The sequence below is a fragment of the Salvelinus alpinus genome, chromosome 22 (assembly GCF_045679555.1).
Source record: "Salvelinus alpinus chromosome 22, SLU_Salpinus.1, whole genome shotgun sequence".
In the NCBI taxonomy this organism is placed as follows: domain Eukaryota; kingdom Metazoa; phylum Chordata; class Actinopteri; order Salmoniformes; family Salmonidae; genus Salvelinus; species Salvelinus alpinus.
In genome coordinates this window covers 8,363,235-8,391,043 of record NC_092107.1, presented here as the reverse complement: position 1 = coordinate 8,391,043, position 27,809 = coordinate 8,363,235, and the positions used below count along the sequence as shown (strand labels likewise).

At 47.4% G+C, this 27,809-nt stretch overlaps 1 protein-coding gene across 8 annotated transcripts in view; it reads left to right on the top strand.

Annotated features, from left to right (window-relative positions):
* LOC139548921 (schwannomin-interacting protein 1-like) overlaps nt 1-27,809 on the top strand; it is a 324,597-nt gene that overhangs the window by 281,661 nt on the left and 15,127 nt on the right. The window contains exon 1 of one of the 8 annotated variants that reach the window (XM_071358886.1): nt 3,119-3,515. The exons of 6 other annotated variants lie outside the window; for them this stretch is intronic. In XM_071358886.1, the coding sequence (XP_071214987.1) occupies nt 3,486-3,515 (30 nt within the window). In that variant the 5' untranslated portion in view covers nt 3,119-3,485. Of the gene's footprint in view, nt 1-3,118; nt 3,516-14,511; nt 14,603-27,809 lie in introns of those variants that run through there. One more of the 8 variants, XM_071358885.1, reaches the window with a different exon arrangement.

Below are 27,809 nucleotides of genomic sequence, written 5' to 3'. Positions count from 1 at the left end.
GGTGGGGTGTAGCGAGGGAGGGTGGGTGGGGGAGGGAGAGGGAGAGGGAGGGAGGGAGAGCAAGAAGATGCAGAAGGAGATAAACAGAGAGAGAGAGAGGAAACTTTGTTCAATAAATGAATAAGATATGCCCTCCATTATGTTATTACCCTACTAACTCCAAAACCTAACTGGAACCATCAGGTTATATCTGACCTGGGATCAGCTAGAGCCAACTGTCTCTGTCCTCTCATCTGGTCTACAGTTTTATGTCATGGGGCCATCGATCAGGTCAGATCTGATTGTAGGTATTTCTTATTTCCGCTTGAATGCGTGTATCTGTGACACACCCTCGGAAACAGGGACAGCAAACACACACACACACACACACACACACACACACACACACACACACACACACACACACACACACACACACACACACACACACACACACACACACACACACACACACACACACACACACACACACACACACACACACACTCACACACACATACACACACACACACACACACACACACAGCTGGTCTGTTTTGATTCTGTATGTTTCTGTGTTGGAGGAGGACGAGGAGGAGGAGGAGCAGGAGGGATGAGAAAAGAAGAGAGAGGAAGAGGGCTGGGCCTGCTCCCTGGTACAGCTCTAAACACTCTCCACTGCATTATTCACACACACACACACACACACACACACACACACACACACACACACACACACACACACACACACACACACACACACACACACACACACACACACACACACACACACCACACACACACACACACACACACACACACACACACCACACACACACACACACACACACACACACACACACACACACACACACAGAGTGAGATTAGAGAGATTAAAAGTCACTCTAACACACATACCTTACAGTGCACAGTATGATGATATTCACATATTCTAAATTACTTCTCTTGTGGCCAGGTCTGAAAAGCCCCATGGAAATTCTGTAGCAGTTAGAGTCAGAATCTACAGATTATAATCTCTAGATTATAACCTCTATCTAGGCTACTCCCTGTTGGTTTTGGATGGGTTGGGCCGTAATCTGCTGCCAATAGGTATAGTAGATAATCAGATCTTTGGATATTTGTCCTGTCTGTGTGTGTGAGTGTTTGTGTGTGTTTGTGTGTGTGTGTGTGTGTGTGTGTGTGTGTGTGTGTGTGTGTGTGTGTGTGTGTGTGTGTGTGTGTGTGTGTGTGTGTGTGTGTGTGTGTGTGTGTGTGTGTGTGTGTGTGTGTGTGTGTGTGTGTGTGTGTATGCGTGAGTGCGTGAGTGCGTATGTCCGTGTGTGTGTGTGTGCATGTGTGAGTTAACAGTCTCATATACGCGTGGATGTGCTTTGTGTGTTCACCTTGCCCTTGATTCAGATTCACAAAACCTTGACAACCAACAGAAGGTCAGCAGGAAGTGTCTGCTACCATGGTGATGGAGGGGAGAGAGGTGGGGGCTGGATCCTCTCATGTCAAAACATAGCTCAGGGAGCATGTGTCTGTCCGTGCGCGCGTGTGTGTGCGCGTGTGTGCGTGTACGTGTGTGTGTGTGTTTAGGATTTATATTCCTACTGTGTTTTATTAGTGTGGTATTGCTATTCCAGAGAGGGAGCAGTGAGCCTTTTGAAGTAGTAAAAGACAGTGTGATGGTTAATACTACTGAAACACTGGATCCGTCCTAATACACCTGTAGTGTGTAGGGTTCCTCTCTACTCTGTCTTATTGGACTTTCTACCATAAGCCCAGAGGGCCACTGTTAACCCTGTTGACCCTTCCAGACCAGAGTCAACGATCCAGAGCCTGGCCACTCGGATCAGACCAGGAACGACATCGATCTACTTCCAGATCATTAAACCCTGGACTGGGCTTATCGATAAACGCCACCGTTGCACAACAGAGATCAATAACAGACAGAGAGAGCGATCTCTCAATCACATACACTGTTCCAGTGAGGACATACAGTGTGAGAGACATCTGTCTATCTCTGACCGGAGAGAGGAGGGAGGGAGAGAGGGAGGGAGACATCAGTGGGAGAGAGATATTGATGGATGGAGAGAGCGTTCTGTCCTTCTACACAGTAGCCAAGCTATTGTTTCATCATGGACAACCAATACAAAACAATATACTTTGATCTAGAATATTTGTGGAATACTCTGAAATCCCTGTGGCAAGGCAGGCATGCTTATTCAGTGAGAGTGTTGTCACATGCATGCCATTGACCTGTCAGGGACAGAGAGACGGAGAAACACAAAGAGATGGAGGGACAGAGGGGAAGGTAGAGCGAGAAGAGTTTATGCAGGGCAGGGTGGACTTTCCTGCTGGTGGATTATAGAGAGGCCATCTGTTCCAGACAGATTATAATCCTGTACCACAGGGGGACAGAGAAGAGGGAGGAGGACGGACAGAGACAGACGGACAGAGAGGAAAGGAGCTACGCACACACAGACACACACATTCTGTCATACTCATACACACCAACGCTGAGAAAATAGTCAACTATTCACAAGTTGTGAAAACCTATGAATATGAATATGTGCTTCTTGGCATTAGTCATACATTCAAACAGTTTTTAGTTTTTAAAGACGCCCTGCAGACTTTTTATACTCCCCAAATTCTATAATTAGGTCATAGATAAAAGTATAGTGAGTGGATTACTCAGCAGAGTATGGAAAATAACCCTGCAACTCACCAAAAGGACTGCTTATAGTTAAGATAGTTCTCTTCAAATTGTAACCATTAGGATACTGTCTCAGCACTTAGAGAAGATTTAGGGATTGAGATGAAAGGGTGTTTGGTGTGGGAGTCACTTCTCTTCCTCCCGTCTCTCATCCTTCCTCCTCCACCTTTCTCTCTCTCTCTCTCTCTCTCTCTGTGGGCCGTTTCCACCTCGGTGCTCTAGCTCTGTAGCTCTAGCTCTGTAGACCAGCAGAAGGTCACCTCCCCCTCTGATCCCTCACCCCGCCCCCTGTCTCCCCCCACCCTGTTCTATCACCCCATTGGCTGACTGTGTCTGTGATGAGTCAGTCTGCCCCTTCCCCGTTCCGGCAGGGAGAGAGACGGAATTCACTCTCCCTTTCTGTTTCTCCTCCTCTTTCTCACTCCCCTCCCTTTTTGAGTTCTCTCCCCCTCCCTCTCTTTTGGAAAATAAGTGATCAGACCCTACCCTTCTCTCAGACAGACAGAGCAACAGAGGGAAAAAGAAAGAGAGGACACTACAGAGGAGAGGAGCAGCCATATCAGTAGCAGCAGGATCAGTAGAGAGTGACACCAGAACGCAGACATACAGTCAGTCTCTCTCTCTCTCTGGTCTCTCTTTCCGGATTGGGGCTGGATCTCTTCCCCCTCTCCTCCCCCTGTGTCTCAGTCGGAAAACCGCAGCAGCTTTGGGAACCCACTCCCACTCCCACTCCCGTTGTCATTACCGAGGCGCAGCAAGCCTGCGCCTGTCTAGGATGCTGTGAAGGATGGTTCACCAGGAAAACTGTTCTCACCAGGTAAGACAGGACACTGACTGAAACTAGCTGGGACTAGTGCTGAGGCTAGCTGGGACTAGTGCTGAGGCTAGCTGGGACTAGTGCTGAGGCTAGCTGGGACTAGTGCTGAGGCTAGCTGGGACTAGTGCTGAGGCTAGCTGGGACTAGTGCTGAGACTAGCTGGGACTAGTGCTGAGGCTAGCTGGGACTAGTGCTGAGGCTAGCTGGGACTAGTGCTGAGGCTAGCTGGGACTAGTGCTGAGACTAGCTGGGACTAGTGCTGAGACTAGCTGGGACTAGTGCTGAGGCTAGCTGGGACTAGTGCTGAGACTAGCTGGGACTAGTGCTGAGACTAGCTGGGACTAGTGCTGAGGCTAGCTGGGACTAGTGCTGAGGCTAGCTGGGACTAGTGCTGAGGCTAGCTGGGACTAGTGCTGAGACTAGCTGGGACTAGTGCTGAGGCTAGCTGGGGCTAGTGCTGAGGCTAGCTGGGGCTAGTGCTGAGGCTAGCTGAGACTAGCTGGGACTAGTGCTGAGGCTAGCTGGGACTAGTGCTGAGACTAGCTGAGACTAGCTGGGACTAGTGCTGAGGCTAGCTGGGACTAGTGCTGAGGCTAGCTGGGACTAGTGCTGAGGCTAGCTGGCACTAGTGCTGAGGCTAGCTGGGGCTAGTGCTGAGGCTAGCTGGGGCTAGTGCTGAGGCTACCTGGGGCTAGCGCTCTCAACTAGGGCTCCTAAAGCACTGCATTTCAGTGCCAGGGCCATTCCAGGCTGTATCACAACCAGGCGCGCTCAGGAGTCCCATAGGGCAGCGCACAATTGACCCAGTGTTGTCCGGGTTTGGCCGGGGTAGGCCGTCTTTGTAAATAAGAATGAGTTTTTAAATGACTTGCCTAGTTAAATAAAGGTGAAATAACATGTGCTGAGGCTAGAAGACAGAGCTGTTAGTAGAGTAGAGGATGTGTTACGTTAGCTGTTGTGGAGCAACAGGGGTTGAGCTTGCCCCTCCAGGGGAGAAGATACTGCAGTAGGACTGGTATGCATGTGTGTATTCCCAAAGGTTTTCATCATGTAATACTGACTGACTGTCATTAGTGGTTGTCGTATCTTGCAGGGGTTTGTGTGTCATGGCTGTCAGGCACATCCCAGTGGGTTTGGTGTTTGTATTATGGGATGGGTCTGGGAATCAGATGACTAGGGCGGTTGCTAAGCGCACATTTGACTTCAGGGAATAATGTTCCTCCTCCTCCCCTTTCCCCTGGGCTGAGCCTGATCAATAGATGTCTGGGAAGGGTGAGGTGTTTCTGTCTCTCTCTTTCTCTCTGTGTGTGTGTGTGTGTGTGTGTGTGTGTGTGTGTGTGTGTGTGTGTGTGTGTGTGTGTGTGTGTGTGTGTGTGTGTGTGTGTGTGTGTGTGTGTGTGTGTGTGTGTGTGTGTGTGTGTGTGTGTGTGTGTGTGCATAACATATTTAAGGGTTTATTATCATGTGTTTTATTGAGTATATTCTTGAGATGCAATGTGTTTATTGCACACTGTAGCGCACAACAGCCAGTAAATGTAAAAGTGTGTGTGATGTGAGAGAGTGCGTGGGTGGGTGGATTGGAAACGACTGCGACAGAAGTGTCCCACTTTACTTAATGAGGAATGGGAGGAATGTATAGACGAGTGGAGTGTTGAAGTAGTGCAGTGCATCAGAGCTTTACTACCCTCATACTCACCGGGAATATAGACAATATGACTGTAATGCAGGGAGAGGAGGAGGACGAAAAGAGAAGTACGTAGATGGAAAAATAAAATGGAGATGATGGAGGAGGAGGGGAGACGGGTGCAGCAATGAAGGAAGTGAAACAGGAGGAGTAGAGGGGGAGAAGGAGGTGAAACAGGAGGAGTAGAGGGGGAGGAGGTGAAACAGGAGGAGTACAGGGGGAGGAGGTGAAACAGGAGGAGTAGAGGGGGAGAAGGTGAAACAGGAGGAGTAGAGGGGGAGGAGGTGAAACAGGAGGAGTACAGGGGGAGGAGGTGAAACAGGAGGAGTAGAGGGGGAGAAGGTGAAACAGGAGGAGTAGATGGGAAGGAGGTGAAACAGGAGGAGTAGAGGGGGAGAAGATGAAACAGGAGGAGTAGAGGGGGAGAAGGAGGAGTAGAGGGGGAGGAGGTGAAACAGGAGGAGTACAGGGGGAGGAGGTGAAACAGGAGGAGTAGAGGGGGAGAAGGTGAAACAGGAGGAGTAGAGGGGGAGGAGGTGAAACAGGAGGAGTACAGGGGGAGGAGGTGAAACAGGAGGAGTAGAGGGGGAGAAGGTGAAACAGGAGGAGTAGATGGGAAGGAGGTGAAACAGGAGGAGTAGAGGGGGAGAAGATGAAACAGGAGGAGTAGAGGGGGAGGAGGTGAAACAGGAGGAATAGGGAGGAAGATGAGGATTTGAAAAAGAGGAGAATGTGAGGGAGGGAGAATAGAGGTGGAGAAAGGAATGAGGTGGTGGTTAGAACAAGATAGTTTGAGAAGAGAAAGATATTCAGAAAAGGAGGTGGAGAAGGAGGAATAGAAGGAGAGGAAGGAGTAGAGAGGAAGTAGAGAGGAAGGAGGAATAGAGGAAGGAGTAGAGAGGAAGGAGGAAGAGAGGAATGAGTAGAGGGGAAGGAGGAAGAGAGGAATGAGTAGAGGGGAAGGAGGAAGAGAGGAATGAGTAGAGGGGAATGAGTAGAGAGGAAGTAGAGAGGAAGGAGGAATAGAGAAATGAGTAGAGGGGAATGAGTAGAGAGGAAGGAGGAAGAGAGGAGTAGAGAGGAAGGAGGAATAGAGAAATGAGTAGAGGGGAAGGAGTAGAGAGGAAGGAGGAAGAGAGGAAGTAGATAGGAAGTAGAGAGGAAGGAGTAGAGAGGAAGGAGGAAGAGAGGAAGGAGGAAGAGAGGAGTACAGGGTATAGGTAAAAGCTGTGTGTGTGTGGGCCTCTCCTCTGACTGTCCCTGTTACGGTAAGAAACCATACTGGCCAGTGAAGGCATCTCCGCAGCTGCTCTGATCTGCTCTATTGATCATTACATGACATTACACACTGAGCTAAGAGCTGATCCACAGTCAGTTTAGTCTGCTACCTTCTAATGTTTGGGAGAAGGATTGGGGAAGAGTAAACTGATTCCAGATGAGTGATTATGGGGGTTCTCTCCTCAGGGCAGTGAACAGACGCACTGCTTCAAACATGGCATATTTATCTGTTATGCATTGTTAATCCCCCATGTGGCTCACATCACAGCGGTGTGTGTGTGCGCGCGGGCGTGTGCGCGCGGGCGTGTGTGTGTGCGAGTGTGTGTGTGTTTGCGTGCGTGCGTGTGTGCATGCGTGTGTGTGTCATATAATGGATAAGAATGTCTTCAATAAGTATGCCATGTTTATTTGGAGATAAAAGATAGATTAGGAAATGGAGGGGTGAAGAGGGGAAACAGAGACCAGAGAAGCCAGAGGGACTGCAGAGTTAAAAATATATATATATGAAAAAGAAACAGAAGAAGAGGAATACGCATAGAGCGAGAGAGAGACAGAGACAGACAGAGAGACAGAGACAGACAGAGAGACAGAGACAGAGACAGACAGAGAGAGAGAGACAGACAGAGACAGACAGAGAGACAGAGACAGACAGAGAGACAGAGACAGAGACAGACAGAGAGACAATGTGCTCACTGCTCACAAAATGAGGTGGAAACTGAGCTGCACTTCCTAACCTCCTGCCAAATGTATGACCATATTAGAGACACATATTTCCCTCAGATCACACAGACCCACAAAGAATTTGAAAACAAATCCGATTTTGATCAACTCCCATATCTACTGGGTGAAATTCCACAGTGTGCCATCACAGCAGCAAGATTTGTGACCTGTTGCCACAAGAAAAGGGCAACCAGTGAAGAACAAACACCATTGTAAATACAACCCATATTTATGCTTATTCATTTTCCCTTGTGTACTTTAACCATTTGTACATTGTTACAACACTGTATATATACAATATGACATTTGTGATGTCTTTATTGTTTTGAAACTTCTGTATGTGTAATGTTTACTGTTAATTTTTATTGTTCATTTAACTTTTGTATATTATCTACCTCACTTGCTTTGGCAATGTTAACACATGTTTCCCATGCCAATAAAGCCCCTTGAATTGAATTGAAATTGAATTGACAGACAGACAGAGAGACAGACAGACAGAGATACAGAGACAGAGAGAGAGACAGAGACAGAGACAGAGACAGACAGAGAGAGAGAGACAGAGACAGACAGACAGAGAGACAGAGACAGACAGAGAGAGAGAAAGATTAAAGAGAGAGAGACAGAGAGAGAAAGATTAAAGAGAGAGAGAGAGATGGAGAGATAGACAGAGAGAGAGAGAGAGAGAGAGAGATTAAAGAGAGAGAGACAGAGATTAAAGAGAGAGATGAGAGTGGCACACGATTAAAAAACGATAAAAACAGAAATAACCAGAGATACAGAGCAGACATAGAGAGAGAGAGACTGATCGAGAGAGAAAGAAAGAGAGGTACTATATATCAATAGGACTAATGGTGAGACAGAAAGAAGGAGGGATGGAAAGGAGAGATACTGTCTATCCAACAACGGGAAGCAGGTTGTACAAGTGACACCATTTATCAGAATGCAGCAGCCACTACTCTAAAACCCTTAGATGCAGTGTACCGTATCGCACTTCGCCCAGGAGACAGGTTTAATACTCATCACTGTATCCTTTATCAGCAGGTTGGCTGGACCTCTATAAATTCCTGTAGATTTCTCCCTTTTTGATTACCAAACTCTGCTGCACAAGCTTCATATCCCAACATATCTCACTTTTCCACTAAAGTATAAAAATACGACGTACCAAGCAGGCTCACAGGGTTGGTTAGCTCTTGAGTTCCCTCTCTACAAACCGAGGAAAATCAGCCTTTAGTTTTAACGCTCACCATGTTTGGAATAATCTACAAACCTCATTACATCTTGAATCCAACAGGGCCGTTTAGAACGCTGATGAGGGAGGAGTTCACAGAGGTTTACAAGTGTTCTGGTGGATAGTAATCATGTATGTGTGTGGTTGAAATGTAGAAATCTCTAACTGCTGCATCTTGCAGTTTCTTTTTTTGCGGTTTTATTGAATTATCATGTTGATTTGGGAATTTGTTGTTCTCAGGGCACCGTTTGGAATGAAGCCCTGGTCTCAATTGGGCTCCCCTGATTAAATAAAGTTAAATAAAATAAATAAATATATGGACAGAGGAAGAGAGGGATAGAGGAACTGTTAGAGACAAAGAGATGTGATAGTTTAGTTTATTAATTCGAACATTTAAAAAAAAAAACACACATAAAACTTGAAAAAGCCATACATGCACATGACTAGAATCATGGAGGATAACACACAATAAAGAATAGAAAGATAGAATAGAAAGAGAAGGCAGTCTGGAACAGAACAGGGGACTCCAGCTCTGATAACACTAACTCTCTAGAGACCCCTCAATTAGACTGGTTACCAGGCAACCGCCAGCGCCCCTCTCACTAGCCCCATCACACACACACTGGTGAGAGAGACAGAGACAGAGAGGGGGCGAGGGTAGAGAGAGGGGAAAGGAGAGATGGCGTGAGAGGGTAGATGAGAGAAAGTGGGAAGAGTACAGAGGAGAGGAAGGAAGAGGAGAGGGGACGGGTTAGAGATAGAGGGGACAGGGACTGGTTGTCTCTTCTCTTGTGTCCGTCTCTGATTGGTTGGTGGTGGTGACTAAGCTGTGGTTCTCAGGGGTCAGGAGGGGTCAGCCTTTCTTCTTCACTTTCTTTCATCTCCTTCTGTTTTGACTGCTGTTGTGTTGTGTTTTGGAGAGGGGGAGGAGGGCCATAGCAGAATGTGTCCAGTGGTGTTTTGTCTGGGGAGATTGTTGTGCTCCCCTGCTGTGTTTTGATGTCTGGTTTTCTACTGCATTTATCTCACTGAGAAGGAGGAAGTTCCTTTACAATGTCGGGGACCATTAGCCAATAGGGTCACAGGCTAACCTGCAGATAACCAATGATGTTACTGTTTGACCCACGGTTAGCTAATAAGTGTCATCGATTACATATCTGTCAAGTCAAGGCAGTAATAGGGGAATGGAGATACCGCATCACCATACCCCATTCACACACATAAACACACATACACGGATACTCAATAATATGTATAACTCCCTTAGCCTTAATTATCTAACAGAAGCAGCTAGCGCTAATCTCTGGATCTCTGTGTGTGTGTGTGTGTGTGTGTGTGTGTGTGTGTGTGTGTGTGTGTGTGTGTGTGTGTGTGTGTGTGTGTGTGTGTGTGTGTGTGTGTGTGTGTGTGTGTGTGTGTGTGTGTGTGTGTGTGTGTGTGTGTGTGTGTGTGTGTGTGTGTGTGTGTGTGTGTGTGTGTGTGTGTGTGTGTGTGTGTGTGTGTGTGTGTGTGTGTGTGTGTGTGTGTGTGTGTGTGTGTGTGTGTGTGTGTGAAACGCCCCAGTGAGCTGGGTGGATTAGGCTAGCTGTGAGACCATATTTCTCCCAGTGGTAGCTCCAGGGCAGGGGTGATGGGGAGATGTATCACCCCAGCGTCAGTGTGCCGTCCTGGGCCTCACGACCTGAGCCAAGGGCCCTGGAGCTCCAGTTACCCAATCTACCGGGCCAGCTCCCTGGGTAGCAGCTGTTTGTGTGTGTGTGTATGTGTGTGATCAGAGAGCTCTTTGATCGATTCAGATCATCTCAGTCCTGACTGCAGGGTGTGTGCGTGCTTGGTGTGTGTGTGTGTACTATACTGTAGAGCAGTTGCTCATATGAAACGTTATCTGTGTGTTCCACTGTGTGGGCTGACGGCTGATGAATTAGTAATGATGATGAGATAACACTACTGCATCTCACTATACTGACAGATAGCAGATAGTCTACGATGGGGAAGATACCTGTGTCTCAGACTAGAAAGGGAGTGCTGCAGTTACTCTGTCTCACACACTCATACACAAGAGACACACACCCCCCGTGTGTGTGGGGATGTTTGTTAACAGACTTCCCACTGGGCCCCTGCTCCTTGTTCCACCCCAATTTGTTTGGAACAAGGGCCATTGCCATGGAGAAATGCACTGGGTTGCTATGACAGCAGCGTTCTTTTCTCCCTCTTCCCAAAATAAGTCTTTCTTGTTGTGGTCAAACTTTAAATTCTCTTAGAAATGTGAATTCTAATGTGGGGCAATAAAGTCTCATACACACACACTTTGCCCGTCTCCTCTATGGCTGTGAACTTGGATCCCAGGCCTACTGGAGGTGCCAGGAGTCTTCTCTCCCACAGTCCCCTCTATTCTACTGGAACAATGAACTTCTCTCTCTCTTTCTCTCTCTTCCTCTCTAGCTCAGCTGACCTCACAATTGAGTCATTGTCAACTGCAGAATTAGTCACTTTTAGAGGATGACCTGGCCTTGTGTCTCTCTGTGGGTTGTCAGCCATTCACTAGATGTGTCTATGTTCTTTGATGTCTTCTTCTACTCATTGTGCTGCTCTGTCTATGCTGTTCAGGAGGAGAGAGAGACAATGCTGTGACCTTGAGCTGAGACTGACGTAATGAGGGTTAATCTGGGTGTTTATCATTTCTAGTCACGATCGTCCCCATGTTACCCTCATCTTCCTCACCCTCTACCTCGCTCCCCCTGTCCCTCCTTCCCCCTCTACCTCCCTGTCCCTCCCTCCCCCTCAACCTCCCTGTCCCCCCCTCCCCCTCTACCCCCCTCTCTCCCCCTGTCCCTCCCTCCCCCTCAACCTCCCTGTCCCTCCCTCCCCCTCTACCCCCTCTACCTCCCTGTCCCCCCCTTAACCTTCCTCTCTCCCTCCCTCCCCTCTACCTCCCTGTCCCACCCTCCCCCTCTACCTCCCTGTCCCTCCCTCCCCCTATACCACCCTCCCCCCTACCTCCCTGTCCCTTCCTCCCCCTCTACCTCCCTCCCCTTCTACCTCCCTGTCCCTCCCTCCCCCTTTACTTCCCTGTCCCTCCCTCCCTCACCCTCTACCTCCCTGTCCCTCCTTCCCCCTCTACCTCCCTGTCCCTCCCTCCCCCTCTACCTCCCTGTCCCTCTACCTTCCAGTCCCTCCCTCCCCCTTTACCTCCCTCCCCCTGTTCCTCCCTCCCCCTCTGAGTCAGCGATGAGGTCAGCTTCACTAATGGATCACAGAGCCTGGGCGTCCTCAGTTCATGATGTGGAGGGTTCTGAAGGGTTCAGTGTTTACCAACATACAGCCCTCAGCACTACTGGGAGTGGGTTTGTGTGCATGTGACTGTGCGTTTGAGAGTGTGTGTGTGCGTGTATCCAGTGTAGGCGGATATAGGAGATGGCCAGATAAGTCATTCTGCTTTTCCCATAATCCCCTGGGATCAACTCTGAGTCAGACCCACTCCATATCCTATCATCCAGCCTTGTGTTCCTGTGGGTTTCTGTTCACGTGTATGTGTGTGAACGTATCTGTGTTCTTGTATGCACAAAATTACTTGTGCATTCCGTGTGTATTTTTGATTGTTGTTTAAGTGTGTGTTTGAGTGTGTATGTGTGTCTGCGTGTGTGCGTGTGTGTGTTATAATGCATGCTATCATGCTGATACGTTATTCCACTGGCGTACATTATACAGTTCTTCAAAGGGAATTCATACTGTTTCATGTTGCGATTTAGAATCCCTTATTGTCACTCTTCCTTTCCTGTGTGTGCGCGTGTGTGCGCGTGTGTGTCAATATCACTTTATATTCAACCTCCCCCACTCCCTTTCTCTTCTCATCTCTCTTTTCCTCCTTCTCTGTCCTTTGTGCCTCTCCTTTCATTTCCTTATCAGATGAGCAATCTCTCTACTGCGCGCGTGTGTGAGTGAGTATGTATGACTGTTTGTACGTCCCCTCCATGTGGAAGTCTGTGTGTACAGTATGTTTGTATTTACCCAGAAGGACCGTTTTTGGTTTAACTTCACCTATTGGTGTTTCAGAGCTTCTGCTTTTTCTCCACCGTCAAACTATGACACTACATCATGTTTTACTAGACATCCTGCTCTCTGTGCTGATACTCTGAGTGGCTAAAAGGCAGTCTAGGCTGCTATGACAGAGCTGTGAATCGCAGGTCCATAGCGTCTCAGTCAGACGAGATCATTACACGCTGTGGAGCAGTGGAGGCTGGTGAGGGGAGGATGGCTTATAATAATGGCTGGAGCGGCACGAATGGATTGGCATCAACCACATGGAAACCATGTGTTTGATGTTGTTGATACCTTTCCACTGCATCCATCACCACGTGCCTGTCCTCCCCAATTAAGGTGCCACCAACCTCCTGTGCTGTGGAGAGATGAGACTGAAAATGTAACAAATTGAAGAATGAAATTCAGCTAGTGTTTATGTTTTTTACCTGACAAATATCTCCATGGTCCGGAACACTACATTCCTTTCCTTTTTATTGAACTGTTATCCCTCCCTACATTCCTACCTTCACCGTGACTTAGTGGTTAAAGGGGGTCGGTCAGCACCTGGGAGAGAGAGATTGGTCAGTGTTTGAGAGGGGAATATTTTTCTTCATCTTTCCCAAGCCAAAGGAAAAAGTTCGGGGAAGCTCTCCTTTGTGCGTGAGGTTCAATTCCAGTCTATTCAGAAAGTTAACCACATTCCAATTCCATATTTTCCTCATTAAAAAGCATTGAAGAATATTGGAATTGGAAGTTCTGTGCACTTCCTGAATTGACCCCAACTCTGAGAGACACACACACACACACACACACACACACACACACACACACACACACACACACACACACACACACACACACACACACACACACACTCTATTGAGCTTGTACAGATGCTGTACACCTCTGGATTGTGTGTGTTGTCTTGTGTTTATGTGTAATTGTATTCCTTCTGCTGACTTTATTTCAGTGGGTTGGACAGACAGTGGTTTTGGATCAGGGTCAATTCTCCAGTTTTACCTTGACTGTGAGGGAACAGAACTTCCTCTGTCCTCAGTCTCCTTGTCAGTCATACGCACAGACACAAAAACATACACTGACATGTCAATTCAAATATGTGGTCCTGATACTGTATGCATTCAATTTCACCCACGTACTGTACTGTAGGCCTGCTCTCTCATACACACATGCTAGGTTTATATGAATGGAGCAATAGAGTTTGGTAGCTTATTCAGCTTTTTAAGAGGGCAAAGTCAAGGACTGTGTGAAGTAACAAACACTGGACACAGTCACTCACTCACACACACACACACACACACTCACTCACACTCACTCACTCACTCACTCACTCACTCACTCACAAACACTCACACACTCACTCACTCACTCACTCACTCACTCACTCACTCACTCACTCACTCACACCAACACTGAGGTGTTGCTTTCCAAACTGTCCCAGGAGCAGCAGCTGTCCTCACATTAGAGTGTGAGAGCAGAAAAAACACCAGTGTGTGCCCTCTCTCTCTCTCTGTCTCTCACTCTCGCTCTCTCTCTGTCTCTCTGTCTGTCTCGCTCTCTCTCTGTGTCTGTCTCTCTCCCTCTCTCTGTCTCTCTCTCCCTCTCTCTGTCTCTCTCTCCCTCTCTCTGTCTCTCTCTCGCTCTCTCTGTCTCCCTCTCTCTCTCTCTCTCTCTCTCTCCTTCTCTCTCTGTCTCTCTCTCTGTCTATCTGTCTCTCTCTCTCTGACCGCCCTGCCCAGAGGATTGAAGGGAGGGTCCACCGTCCATTGTACTCTGGAAAGCTCTGTGTGGCAGGGTTAGCTTCGGTTCTGAGGGAGGCTAGGTTACACGTGAACCAGCGTATACTGACCCACTAGCTAGGTGTGTGGTAGAGGGGGAGAGAGAGAGAGGGAGTGAGGGAGTGAGGGAGGGAGGGAGGGAGGGAGGGATCGAGGGATCGAGGGAGCGAGGGAGCGAGGGAGGGAGGGAGGGAGGGAGGGAGGGAGGGAGGGAGGGAGGGAGGGAGGGAGGGAGGGAGGGAGGGAGGGAGGGAGGGAAAGATGAGGGAAGCACTGGAGAACACAGACTGTGCTTGAATGGATGACGTCATCTGTCCAGCCTCTTGCCCTTTACCTCACTGATGACTACAAACTCAAAGAGGTAAAGTACGTGGAAGTAATGTTGTCTGTGGTTATCGATCTTTCTGGTATTGTAGTACTGCATGTTTTACCTGTGTAACGGCACTCGTATAAACAGTGTGTGTGAAGTGAACAGAAGGGTCTCTTGCTGACTGAAAAAATGCTCTTAGTTTCCTTCCTGAGTTTGTGAGTTTGACCCCTCCACACACACACTCTACAGTCAAGGCATCAGTGTGCTGGGACACTGGTATGGTGTTGGTGTGTGATGTAATGTGAGGATTGTGGATGACATAATGTGGACGTAGTGGAGACACTGTAATGCGTAGGTTATGTGGGGTGTAATGTGGTCTTAGTATGTGATGTAATGCTGTGATAGTGGTATTGGTTCTTATACAGCAGAACTCTCTAACACACTATGGGTTCATTCCTGGTAATGCTGCCAGTCTCTCTGAAGAGGCAGTTTTGCCCTTTTAAGTCTTGGCTCTCAGATTCCTGTAGCTTCGTGTTGAGGCGTGCTCTCATTGTACTCGCAGGTCAAACACACACACGTGACTCTCAGGGTTATTGTCCTGGCCAAATCCACTCCACCAAACACCCCCTTCAATACCCCTCCCCTCTCATCTCTCTCTCCATTCCCCTGATACGCTCCCTCCTCCTCCCTCTCTCCCCCCTCCTTCCTCTCCCTCCTCCCTCTCTCCTGCTGCGTTCTGTTCCGACTGACAGGGCCAGCTTTGGCGTGACCTGTGTTTGAACTGTACCAGGGTTCAGAGGCCAAGTCCCCTATCAGGAGAGGAATGCATAAACCAACAGGTCTCACATCTCAGATAGCAGACACGGAGAGGTTACAGGGACACACACAGACATGCACATACACACACACACACACCATTGTGACCCAAGATATCTGGAGGGTTATTATTGGGTCAACTGTAGATACGCAAGGTCTCTTGTAAGTCCACCGGACAAAAACGTGAATGAAGGTTTGATTAAAAACAAGGGTTTCCCTAAGGACTGTGCACTGCAAAAGAGTGTTTTGAAGTAACTAAGGACCATAAGGTTTAAGAACACACTCACACACATTCTCAGTGGACATACTGACCTGATTTGTGTGTTTATGTGTGAGGTCAGCGCTCACGCCTGGGAAACTCCTCATAGTGAATCCTCTGTGCTGACTCTGAGCCAACAACCCTGCCACGCTGACTGAACCTGCATTACACAAACTGGCAGACTCTTTCACTCAGTCACACCAGCAACTGTACTTTTGCAGCATTTGTTTCTGTTCTGTCCAACACTCACACACACACACACACACACGCTCCCTCACACCCTCGTGCTCACGGGACCTGGCGTGAGCGGGTGAACAGGCGGTGCCTGTCTCAGACTGGGGTGCGAGGCCAATGGTAAGCCCTCCTCTTCTCCAATGAAAGGCCTCCATTGTCCAGAGTGAGGGAGCGCTGTGGCGGAAGAATGAAGGAAAGCAGGAAAGACGGAAAGGAGAGCATGGTAGAGACGGAGGGGAGAGGAGGGGAGGAGAAGGAGAGGATGGTAGAGACGGAGGGGAGAGGAGGGGAGGAGAAGGAGAGGATGGTAGAGACGGAGGGGAGAGCAGGGGAGGAGAAGAAGAGGATGGTAGAGACGGAGGGGAGAGCAGGGGAGGAGAAGGAGAGGATGGTAGAGACGGAGGGGAGAGTAGGGGAGGAGAAGGAGAGGATGGTAGAGACGGAGGGGAGAGGAGGGGAGGAGAAGGAGAGGATGGTAGAGACGGAGGGGAGAGCAGGGGAGGAGAAGGAGAGGATGGTAGAGACGGAGGGGAGAGAAGGGGAGGAGAAGGAGAGGATGGTAGAGACGGAGGGGAGAGCAGGGGAGGAGAAGGAGAGGATGGTAGAGACGGAGGGGAGAGCAGGGGAGGAGAAGGAGAGGATGGTAGAGACGGAGGGGAGAGCAGGGGAGGAGAAGGAGAGGATGGTAGAGACGGAGGGGAGAGCAGGGGAGGATGGTAGAGACGAAGGGGAGAGCAGGGGAGGAGAAGAACATGTCTATCAATGAGGGTTTTCTCAAGAGAAAATTGCTTCTCAAATTTAAGGAAAAACACAATTTAGCACAGTGGCGTTCCTCAACATCTAATTTAGGAGCTGCAGCACATTTCAAAGGACCAGGAAATGAAGTCATTTAACAGAACTTTGGGGACTGGGGGCGCGTACGACTCTCTGATAGATACACACACGTACACACACACATACACACACACACAATGTCAAACACTTCGGAGGGGAGGCTTTGCACACAAGTCATTTTGGTAACAACACAGACCATTGCAGGGAATGTTTGTTTGACGGAGAAGGAGTGGAAAGCTCTGTGGCAAACCTTAAATGACTGAGAGGAAAGGAGAGAGGTTAAAGTGAGAGAGATGTGTCCATTTGCTACCCCCACGGTCACAGACATCTGTGGCGTACTCGCCACCTCTTTGAGGGGTTTATGATGCTGCCCATGATGATTTCTGAACCCGTTCTCTCTCACGCCTCCGTCCATCAGCGATGACGTAGTTAGCTGGTTAGTTAGGGGGCTTAACGTGAAGGAAGGTGGTCCTGTTGGAAGGCAGGTGTGACGTGTAGAGGGGTTCTACTGTGGTAGATGTGTTAGGGAGAGGATCGTGCTTGTGTTGTTCTGCCAAAAGGGGTCTGCTTGCTTCCCATCTCAAACAGTTCAGAACAGTTCGTGAATATATTATGACAACATTTTGATAACGTTTTTTTGCAACGTTTTGGTCTTCGGCAAGGTTTTTTTGAGGCTGTTTGTGCACACAACATTTTTCCCGGAGGCAATCTGAAGTTCTACGCCCCTTCGTCGGTGATTGGTCAACAGTAGGGATTCTTCAACTAAGTGTTTGTTGTCATTCAACGATAGATGACTCATTTTCATGATTTAATTTTTTTTAAATTATGATTGTAGGAATGTAGGCTTTCCCTATGCGAACACAACACATACAAACACACACACTCACACCAAACCCCCACATTACAACCTGACATTCCAATACAAATACCACCTACCACCTAACATAAGTATCCCCACCACCCATGAGGCTAACACTACAATGGCTACTGTCACTAACACCTCTCTGTTGTAACACAAGAGCCATTGTCTGTTATTATGGCAATTACAGCAACTCAGGAGCGCCTCCACTCAGCAATGACACCTGCTGGTCAGACAGGGAACAGCAGCCACTCAGTGTTATAACATGACACTGTCCTGTCCAGGGAGTTAGAAGGGGTTTGTGTGTGCATGTGTGTTTATTTGCTGTCAAACAGACTGTGATTGTTAGTGTCTGAGGAGTGGTAAAGTGATGCTGTTAAGTGTCCTCATCTTGCCTCCCCCAGTACCCCTCGTCACACTCTCTTTCTCTCACTCAGTCACACACACACACAAGCATACAAATGCCATGCTGTGCCAAGCCCCCTCTTGTGGGTGCCAACAGAAGCTTTATTTCCACGGCTGTCTGGTGTGGAGAAGGATTATGGTAATGTAGCAATGGTAGGGAGGGAGGGAGGGAGGGAGGGAGGAGAGAGAGAGAGAGAGAGAGAGAGAGAGAGAGAGAGAGAGGGAGGGAGAGAAAGAAAGAGAGAGGGAGAGGGAGAGAGAAAGAGAGAGGGAGGGAGAGAGAGAGAGAGAGAGAGAGAGAGAGAGAGAGAGAGAGAGAGAGAGAGAGAGAGAGAGAGAGAGAGAGAGAGAGAGAGACAGAGAGAGAGAGAGAGAGAGAGAGAGAGAGAGAGAGAGAGAGGTCGTGGTCAGATGAGCTCCTGCATTTTTCTGCATTTTCTTTAAAAAAGATACATTTAGAGTTAGATAAACTTGGATTTTTTGTCAAGAACACATACAGGATGCTACCCTCTACAACATAACCCTCACTTCAAATCAAAACTCAAAACCTACAACCTGATTTTGGACGGATTTACGGAATCACCTGAATGGTTCACATCTACCAAGGATTAATTATTCTATACAGCAAATTCTCTGGAAAACAACAGAAACCTGAGAACACCACCCAACCTGGAACTGAGTGAGTAATGTTTAGTCTGAAACTATATTTGATTTCCAAAAGCCAAGAAGAAAAATACATGACACTACTTTATAAGGACTGAATAGTAACATAATTCTGCCAAGCTTGATACAGCTTCAACTAGCACTTAAGTGTCAAGTGAGAGGTGTCAAAGCCCATTAGCCCAACAATGGCAGGAGAGTCGAATAGTCTACCCCAACCAAATGGAGAGGCCTTAGAAGCTGCCTCCCGCTGTTCAGAGGTAATTAAAATACAGTACCCTGTGCATGTAAAGAATGATAAGACAAGAAAAGATCACAAAATGAAGCTCCTTATGGAAAATCAAGAGACACTTTTTGCTGACTATTACAAAAATGGGAACATCAGCAACCTTATCTTCCACACAAACCATCCCCAGGCATGGCACAGTGCTATATTAGCACACTACCCCTCTGTTAAGAGAGGGGGGGTTAACGAGGGGTGGAAACTCAGGATTCTTGACAACGAAGACGAGGAGTCAGCTAATATAAATCTATATAAGTCTGGAACAGTATTGGTACAGGGCAACCACAAACAGTTTCAGCTGGACTTTCACCTAATCAAAGAATTAGCCCAGCAGGAGAAGCTCTCCCTTGATAAAGATACCCCCACCCCAAGTGGGTCAGACCAAACCTCTTCATCATATAACCCCACAGACGAGCAACCCTCAGCAGACAGTCAACCTCCCAGTACAGAGTACTTCTCCCTCATTGAAATGAAGGATAAATTCACCCAGCTGGAGGTAAGGCAGGTTGAGCTAGAACAGCAGGTGATTACACTCCAGTCAGCACAGACCCAGACAACAGTCCAGCACAACAACCCCTTAACCAGACCAGGAGAGCTGGAGGTGGAGAGAGACATATCTGCACTCTGTACAGTGGTGAGACAACTTCAACAGGAGAAAGAGCAGAAGCAGGAGCAGAACAAAGCACTAGAGGAGAGGATCAGACTGCTGGAGGAGAGCGAGATGGGGATGGAGGAGAGGTTCAGACTGCTGGAGGAGAGGTTGAGGGGGATGGCATGTGACAGAGAACAACCCACTAGGGAGGTGGCCATCCCCACAGAGACGCCAGCAGAACAGCCCACCTCAGCACCCGACAAAAGTCTCGACACCACAGCAGAACAGTCCACACCAGACCCTGACCATAGAGTCGACATCACAGCAGAACAGACAAAAGAAAAACCCCAAGCCCAGCAGCTCTCACTCCCTCTGAGCACCCCCCTGTCAGCCACCCTGATAGCCCTCCTGACAACCCCCCCACACCCACTGAGGACAAACACAAGACACAGATTTTTCTCCTTATGGACTCAAATGGGAAATATATAGAAGAAAAAAAAATCCCAAACACAGTGTGTCTAAACTCTGGTGTCCTAACACCCAGCGCGCCCTAGAACTTCTGTCTGAGGACAAACTAGGCTCACCTAGCCACATAATAATACACACAGGCACAAACGACCTGAGAGCACAGCAGGAAAGGGTGGCCACAGCACTGAAGGGAGTGATTGAAAAAGCTTCTTCTACTTTCCCCAACGCACAAGTGGTTATCTCCACCCTGCTACCACGAAAAGACTTCCACCCTGATACAATACAGCGGGTAAACGCAAGCATTTCCCGTGACTGTGCCTCAAAACCAAATGTTTTTCTGGCCCACCACTCCACCCTGGACTTGAACAGCCTCTATGACCAGGTCCACCTCTACAAGGCAGCAGTGCCCACCTTTGCCCGGACTCTAAAGGACATCGCTCTCAAACGAAGCCCCAACACTTCACACAGGAGCAACAGATCAATAGACACCCCACCCAGACCAGCGAGACACCCTCCAAGACCTCCAGGACCCCCCCCTAGACCTACACACCCCCCCCACATCAACCATGCCCACACCCAATTTAGGCCCCCTCAGATCAGACCCATGCCACTCCTGCCCACCCCATGCACCCCACCCCCGCAAAGAGGGCATCAACATGGAAGTCACACATACGCCCAGGTAGTGAGCGGGCAAACTGGCCCAACCCCCACTCTTACACTCGCCCAAGCCAACGGCATGTACCAGATGCTCAGCAGGCTCTGCTCACACTTACTGGCCTGAGGCCAAACCCCGACCAACAACATTGGACACTTTATGGAACAAAAAGCCTTCACTATATCATCCTGGAATATCCAAGGTCTGAGGTCATCTGCCTTTGGCCTAAAGAGCAGGAACCCGGACTTCACCAAAGAAATCGGTAATGCAGACATTGTCATCCTGCAAGAAACATGGTATAGAGGAGACGGACCCACTGGTTGCCCTCTAGGTTACAGAGAGCTGGTAGTCCCATCCACCAAACTACCAGGTGTGAAACAGGGAAGGGACTCAGGGGGAATGCTAATTTGGTATAGAGCAGACCTAACTCACTCCATTAAATTAATCAAAACAGGAACATTTTACATTTGGCTAGAAATTCAAAAGGAAATTATCTTAACAGAGAAAAATGTCCTCCTGTGTGCTACCTATATCCCCCCACTAGAATCCCCATACTTTAATGAAGACAGCTTCTCCATCCTGGAGGGGGAAATCAATCATTTCCAGGCCCAGGGACATGTATTAGTCTGTGGCGACCTAAATGCCAGAACTGGACAGGAACCTGACACCCTCAGCACACAGGGGGACAAACACCTACCTGGAGGTGACAGCATTCCCTCCCCCATATGCCCACCTAGGCACAACTATGACAACATAACCAACAAAAACGGGTCACAACTCCTGCAGCTCTGTCGCACGCTGGGTATGTACATAGTCAATGGTAGGCTTCGAGGGGACTCCTATGGTAGGTACACCTATAGCTCATCTCTTGGCAGTAGCACTGTAGACTACTTTATCACTGACCTCAACCCAGAGTCTCTCAGAGCGTTCACAGTCAGCCCACTGACACCCCTATCAGACCACAGCAAAATCACAGTCTACTTGAACAGAGCAATACTCAATCATGAGGCATCAAAGCCAAAGGAACTGAGTAACATTAAGAAATGCTATAGATGGAAGGAATGCAGTTTGGAAACCTACCAAAAAACAATTAGGCAACAGCAAATTCAATCCCTTTTAGACAACTTCCTGGGTAAAACGTTCCACTGCAATAGTGAAGGTGTAAACTTGGCAGTAGAAAATCTTAACAGTATATTTGACCTCTCAGCTTCCCTATCAAATCTAAAAATCTCAAATAGAAAACCGAAGAAAATGAACAACAATGACAAATGGTTTGATAAAGAATGCAAAAATCTAAGAAATAAATTGAGAAACCTGTCCAACCAAAAACATAGAGACCCGGAAAACCTGAGTCTACGCCTTCACTATGGTGAATCACTAAAACAATACAGAAATACACTACGGAAAAAGAAGGAACAGCACGTCAGAAATCAGCTCAATGTAATTGAAGAATCCATAGACTCTAACCAATTCTGGGAAAATTGGAAAACACTAAACAAACAACAACACGAAGAATTATCTATCCAAAATGGAGATGTATGGGTAAACCACTTCTCCAATCTTTTTGGCTCTATAACAAAGAATAAAGAGCAAAAACATATACATGATCAAATACAAATCCTAGAATCAACTATTAAAGACTACCAGAACCCACTGGATTCTCCAATTACCTTGAATGAGTTACAGGACAAAATAAAAACCCTCCAACCCAAAAAGGCCTGTGGTGTTGATGGTATCCTTAATGAAATGATCAAATATACAGACAACAAATTCCAATTGGCTATATTAAAACTCTTTAACATCGTCCTTAGCTCTGGCATCTTCCCCAATATTTGGAACCAAGGACTGATCACCCCAATCCACAAAAGTGGAGACAAATTTGACCCCAATAACTACCGTGGAATATGCGTCAACAGTAACCTTGGGAAAATACTCTGCATTATCATTAACAGCAGACTCGTACATTTCCTCAATGAAAACAATGTACTGAGCAAATGTCAAATTGGCTTTTTACCAAATTACCGTACAACAGACCATGTATTCACCCTACACACCCTAATTGACAACCAAACAAACCAAAACAAAGGCAAAGTCTTCTCATGCTTTGTTGATTTCAAAAAAGCCTTCGACTCAATTTGGCATGAGGGTCTGCTATACAAATTGATGGAAAGTGGTGTTGGGGGAAAAACATACGACATCATAAAATCCATGTACACAAACAACAAGTGTGCGGTTAAAATTGGCAAAAAACACACACATTTCTTCACACAGGGTCGTGGGGTGAGACAGGGATGCAGCTTAAGCCCCACCCTCTTCAACATATATATCAACGAATTGGCGCGGGCACTAGAACAGTCTGCAGCACCCGGTCTCACCCTACTAGAATCCGAAGTCAAATGTCTACTGTTTGCTGATGATCTGGTGCTTCTGTCACCAACCAAGGAGGGCCTACAGCAGCACCTAGATCTTCTGCACAGATTCTGTCAGACCTGGGCCCTGACAGTAAATCTCAGTAAGACCAAAATAATGGTGTTCCAAAAAAGGTCCAGTCGCCAGGACCACAAATTCCATCTAGACACCGTTGCCCTAGAGCACACAAAAAACTATACATACCTCGGCCTAAACATCAGCACCACAGGTAGCTTCCACAGAGCTGTGAACGATCTGAGAGACAAGGCAAGAAGGGCATTCTATGCCATCAAAAGGAACATAAATTTCAACATACCAATTAGGATCTGGCTAAAAATACTTGAATCAGTCATAGAGCCCATTGCCCTTTATGGTTGTGAGGTCTGGGGTCCGCTCACCAACCAAGATTTCACAAAATGGGACAAACACCAAATTGAGACTCTGCATGCAGAATTCTGCAAAAATATCCTCCGTGTACAACGTAGAACACCAAATAATGCATGCAGAGCAGAATTAGGCCGATACCCACTAATTATCAAAATCCAGAAAAGAGCCGTTAAATTCTACAACCACCTAAAAGGAAGCGATTCCCAAACCTTCCATAACAAAGCCATCACCTACAGAGAGATGAACCTGGAGAAGAGTCCCCTAAGCAAGCTGGTCCTAGGGCTCTGTTCACAAACACAAACACACCCCACAGAGCCCCAGGACAACAGCACAATTAGACCCAACCAAATCATGAGAAAACAAAAAGATAATTACTTGACACATTGGAAAGAATTAACAAAAAAACAGAGCAAACTAGAATGCTATTTGGCCCTAAACAGAGAGTACACAGTGGCAGAATACCTGACCACTGTGACTGACCCAAACTTAAGGAAAGCTTTGACTATGTACAGACTCAGTGAGCATAGCCTTGCTATTGAAAAAGGCCGCCGTAGGCAGACATGGCTCTCAAGAGAAGACAGGCTATGTGCTCACTGCCCACAAAATGAGGTGGAAACTGAGCTGCACTTCCTAACCTCCTGCCCAATGTATGACCATATTAGAGAGACATATTTCCCTCAGATTACACAGATCCACAAAGAATTCGAAAACAAATCCAATTTTGATAAACTCCCATATCTACTGGGTGAAATTCCACAGTGTGCCATCACAGCAGCAAGATTTGTGACCTGTTGCCACAAGAAAAGGGCAACCAGTGAAGAACAAACACCATTGTAAATACAACCCATATCTATGTTTATTTATTTTAACTTGTGTGCTTTAACCATTTGTACATTGTTACAACACTGTATATATATAATATGACATTTGTAATGTCTTTATTGTTTTGAAACTTCTGTATGTGTAATGTTTACTGTTAATTTTTATTGTTTATTTCACTTTTGTATATTATCTACCTCACTTGCTTTGGCAATGTTAACACATGTTTCCCATGCCAATAAAGCCCCTTGAATTGAATTGAATTGAATTGAATTGAATTGAATTGAGAGAGAGAGAGAGAAAGAGAGAGAAAGAGAGAGAGAGGGAGGGAGGGAGGGAGAGAGAGACAGAGAGAGAGAGAAAGAGAGAGAGAGAGAGAGAGAGAGAGAGAGAGAGAGAGAGAGAGAGAGGGAGAGAGAGAGAGAGGGGGGGAGAGAGAGAGAGGGAGAGAGAGGGGAGGGGGAGAGAGAGGGGGAGGGGGAAGGCCTGTGAGATCAAGAAAGAGAAAGGGTGAGAAATGGAAGAGAGATAGAGGTAAGGAGAAAGAGAACCCATATTTATGCTTATTTATTTTCCCTTTAGTACTTTAACCATTTGTACATCGTTACAACACTGTATATATACGTAATATGATATTTATTATTTTGGAACTTCTGTGAGTGTAATGTTTACTGTTAATTTTTATTCTTTATTTCACTTTTGTATATTATCTACTTCACTTGCTTTGGCTGTGTTAACATATGTTTCCCATGCCAATAAAGCCCCTTGAATTGAATTGAATTGAAATGGAGAGAGGTTGAGGACAGAGTTAAAGAGAGGGATAACACTCAAGGCTTCTACCATCTTCGCCGTTGCTCTCATTCCCCTCACCTCCTTCCCTCTCTCCTCCAATGCCTTCTCTAAAAGCTCCCCTCTCCACCTCTTTAAACCTCTCCCCTCCCCTCTCTCCTGTTTTCTGAAAGGCCTGCTCTTTGTGTGTGTGTGTGTGTGTGTGTGTGTGTGTGTGTGTGTGTGTGTGTGTGTGTGTGTGTGTGTGTGTGTGTGTGTGTGTGTGTGTGTGTGTGTGTGTGTGTGTGAGCGCTGAAAGAGTTTTTTCTTCCTCCCTCAGGGCCTTTAGAGAGGGTGAATATTTCCCCCCAGACACTCCTCATCCTCGAGGAGTCCCAGCCCCTCGGCACCAACACATACACACTGCACTGTATCTGACTCTGGTTCCCATTTGACTTCCCAGCACCACCTGTAACAACAACAGTCCTGTACACACACACACACACCTTTGGCCTTGAACAGTCTAAACTCCCACTGTGTTGTCTGTCTGCTGATAGGCCTGGTTATTGTGGCTGAAAACCCAGCCCAAGGAGTGTGAGAGAAGGCCTGTCTCTACACAATTCTCTACACACTTTTTCTCAGGCGTGTGCTCAGAGGGGTGCAGGGTGCCATTCGCAGGCGACTGGTGGCACCTTAATTGGGGAGGACGGGTCATAGTAATGGCTGGAACGGAATCAATGGAATATATCAGAGGGTAGTGCGAACGGCCCAGTACATCACTGGGGCCAAGCTTCCTGCCATCCAGGACCTCTATACCAGGCGGTGTCAGAGGACAGCCCTGAAAATTGTCATAGACTCCAGCCATCCTAGTCATAGACTGTTCTCTCTGCTACCACACGGCAAGCTGTACCGGAGCGCCAAGTCTAGGTCCAAGAGGCTTCTAAACAGTTTCTACCCCCAAGTCATAAGACTCCTGAACTTCTAGTCAAATGGCTACCCAGACTATTTACATTGCGCCCCTCCCTCTCCACACCACTACAACTCCTCAGACTGAAGAAATGGCATCAGTTTTACGGGCGCCTAACCAATTGTGCTATTACGTGGGGGTTTTACGCATCATTTGTAACTTATTTTGTACATAATGTTTCTGCCACCGTATCTTACGGCAAAAAAGAGCTTCAGGATATCAGGACAGCGATCACTCACCTCGGATTAGACAAATATTTTTTCTTCAACAAGCAGGAAGCACAGGATGTACTTCGAACACCCGACAAGGCCGACATCCCCGTCATTGGCAAGAGGAAAAGACGCAGGTACAGAGGGCACAGAGCGGTGTGCCTCGTAAGGATCCACAGACGGCGAGTGGCAAAGCTAACTTTACCGTCAATATTACTTGCCAACGTGAAATCATTGGTCAATAAATTAGACGAGGTACGATCCCGAATATCCTACCAACGGGACATCAGAAACTGTAACATCTTATGTTTCACGGAATCGTGGCTGAATGGTGACATGGATACACGCTGCACCGGCTAGATAGAACAGCACACTCCGGTAAGACGAGGGGGGGTACAGCTGGTACACGAAATCTAAGGAAGTTTCTAGATTTCTCGCCTGAAGTAGAGTATCTTACGATAAACTGCAGACCACAATATTTGCCAAGAGAGTTTTCAGCTATACTTTTCGTGGCCGTTTTTTTACCAACACAGACAGATGCTGGCACTAAGACCGCACTCAGTCAGCTGTATAAGGAAATAAGCAAACAGGAAACCGCTCACCCAGAGGAGGTGCTCCTAGTGGCCGGAGACTTTAATGCAGGGAAACTTAAATCAGTTCTGCCTAATTCTTCCGATGGCATTGAGGAGTACACCACATCAGTCACTGGCTTTATCAATAAGTGCATCGAGGACGTCGTCCCCACAGTGACTGTACGTACATATCCCAACCAGAAGCCATGGATTACAGGCAACATTCGCACTGAGCTGAAGGGTAGAGCTGCCGCTTTCAAGGTGCAGGACTCTAACCTGGAAGCTTATAAGAAATCCTGCTATGCCCTGCGACGAACCATCAAACAGGCAAAGCGTCAATACAGGGCTAAGATTGAATCATCCTACACCGGCTCCGACGCTCGTCTTATGTGGCAGGGCTTGCAAACTATTACAGACTACAAAGGGTAGCACAGCCGCGAGCTGCCCAGTGACACGAGCCTACCAGACGAGATAAATCACTTCTATGCTCGCTTCGAGGCAAGCAACACTGAGGCATGCATGAGAGCATCAGCTGTTCCGGATGACTGTGTGATCACGCTCTCCGTAGCCGACGTGAGTAAGACCTTTAAACAGGTCAACATTCACAAGGCCGCGGGGCCAGACGGATTACCAGGACGTGTGCTCCGGGAATGTGCTGACCAACTGGCAGGTGTCTTCACTGACATTTTCAACATGTCCCTGATTGAGTCTGTAATACCAACATGTTTCAAGCAGACCACCATAGTCCCTGTGCCCAAGAACACTAAGTCAACCTGCCTAAATGACTACAGAAACAGCTACTCTCTGTTTATCATATATGCATAGTCACTTTAACCATACCTACATGTACATACTACCTGAATCAGCCAGACTAACCGGTGCCTGTCTGTAGCCTCGCTACTGCTATAGCCTCGCTACTGTATATAGCCTCGCTACTGTTATTTTTCACTGTCTTTTTTACTGTTGTTTTTATTTATGTTGTTTTTATTTCTTTACTTATCTATTGTTCACCTAATACCTTTTTTTTTTACTTAGAAATTGCACTATTGGTTAGAGCCTGTG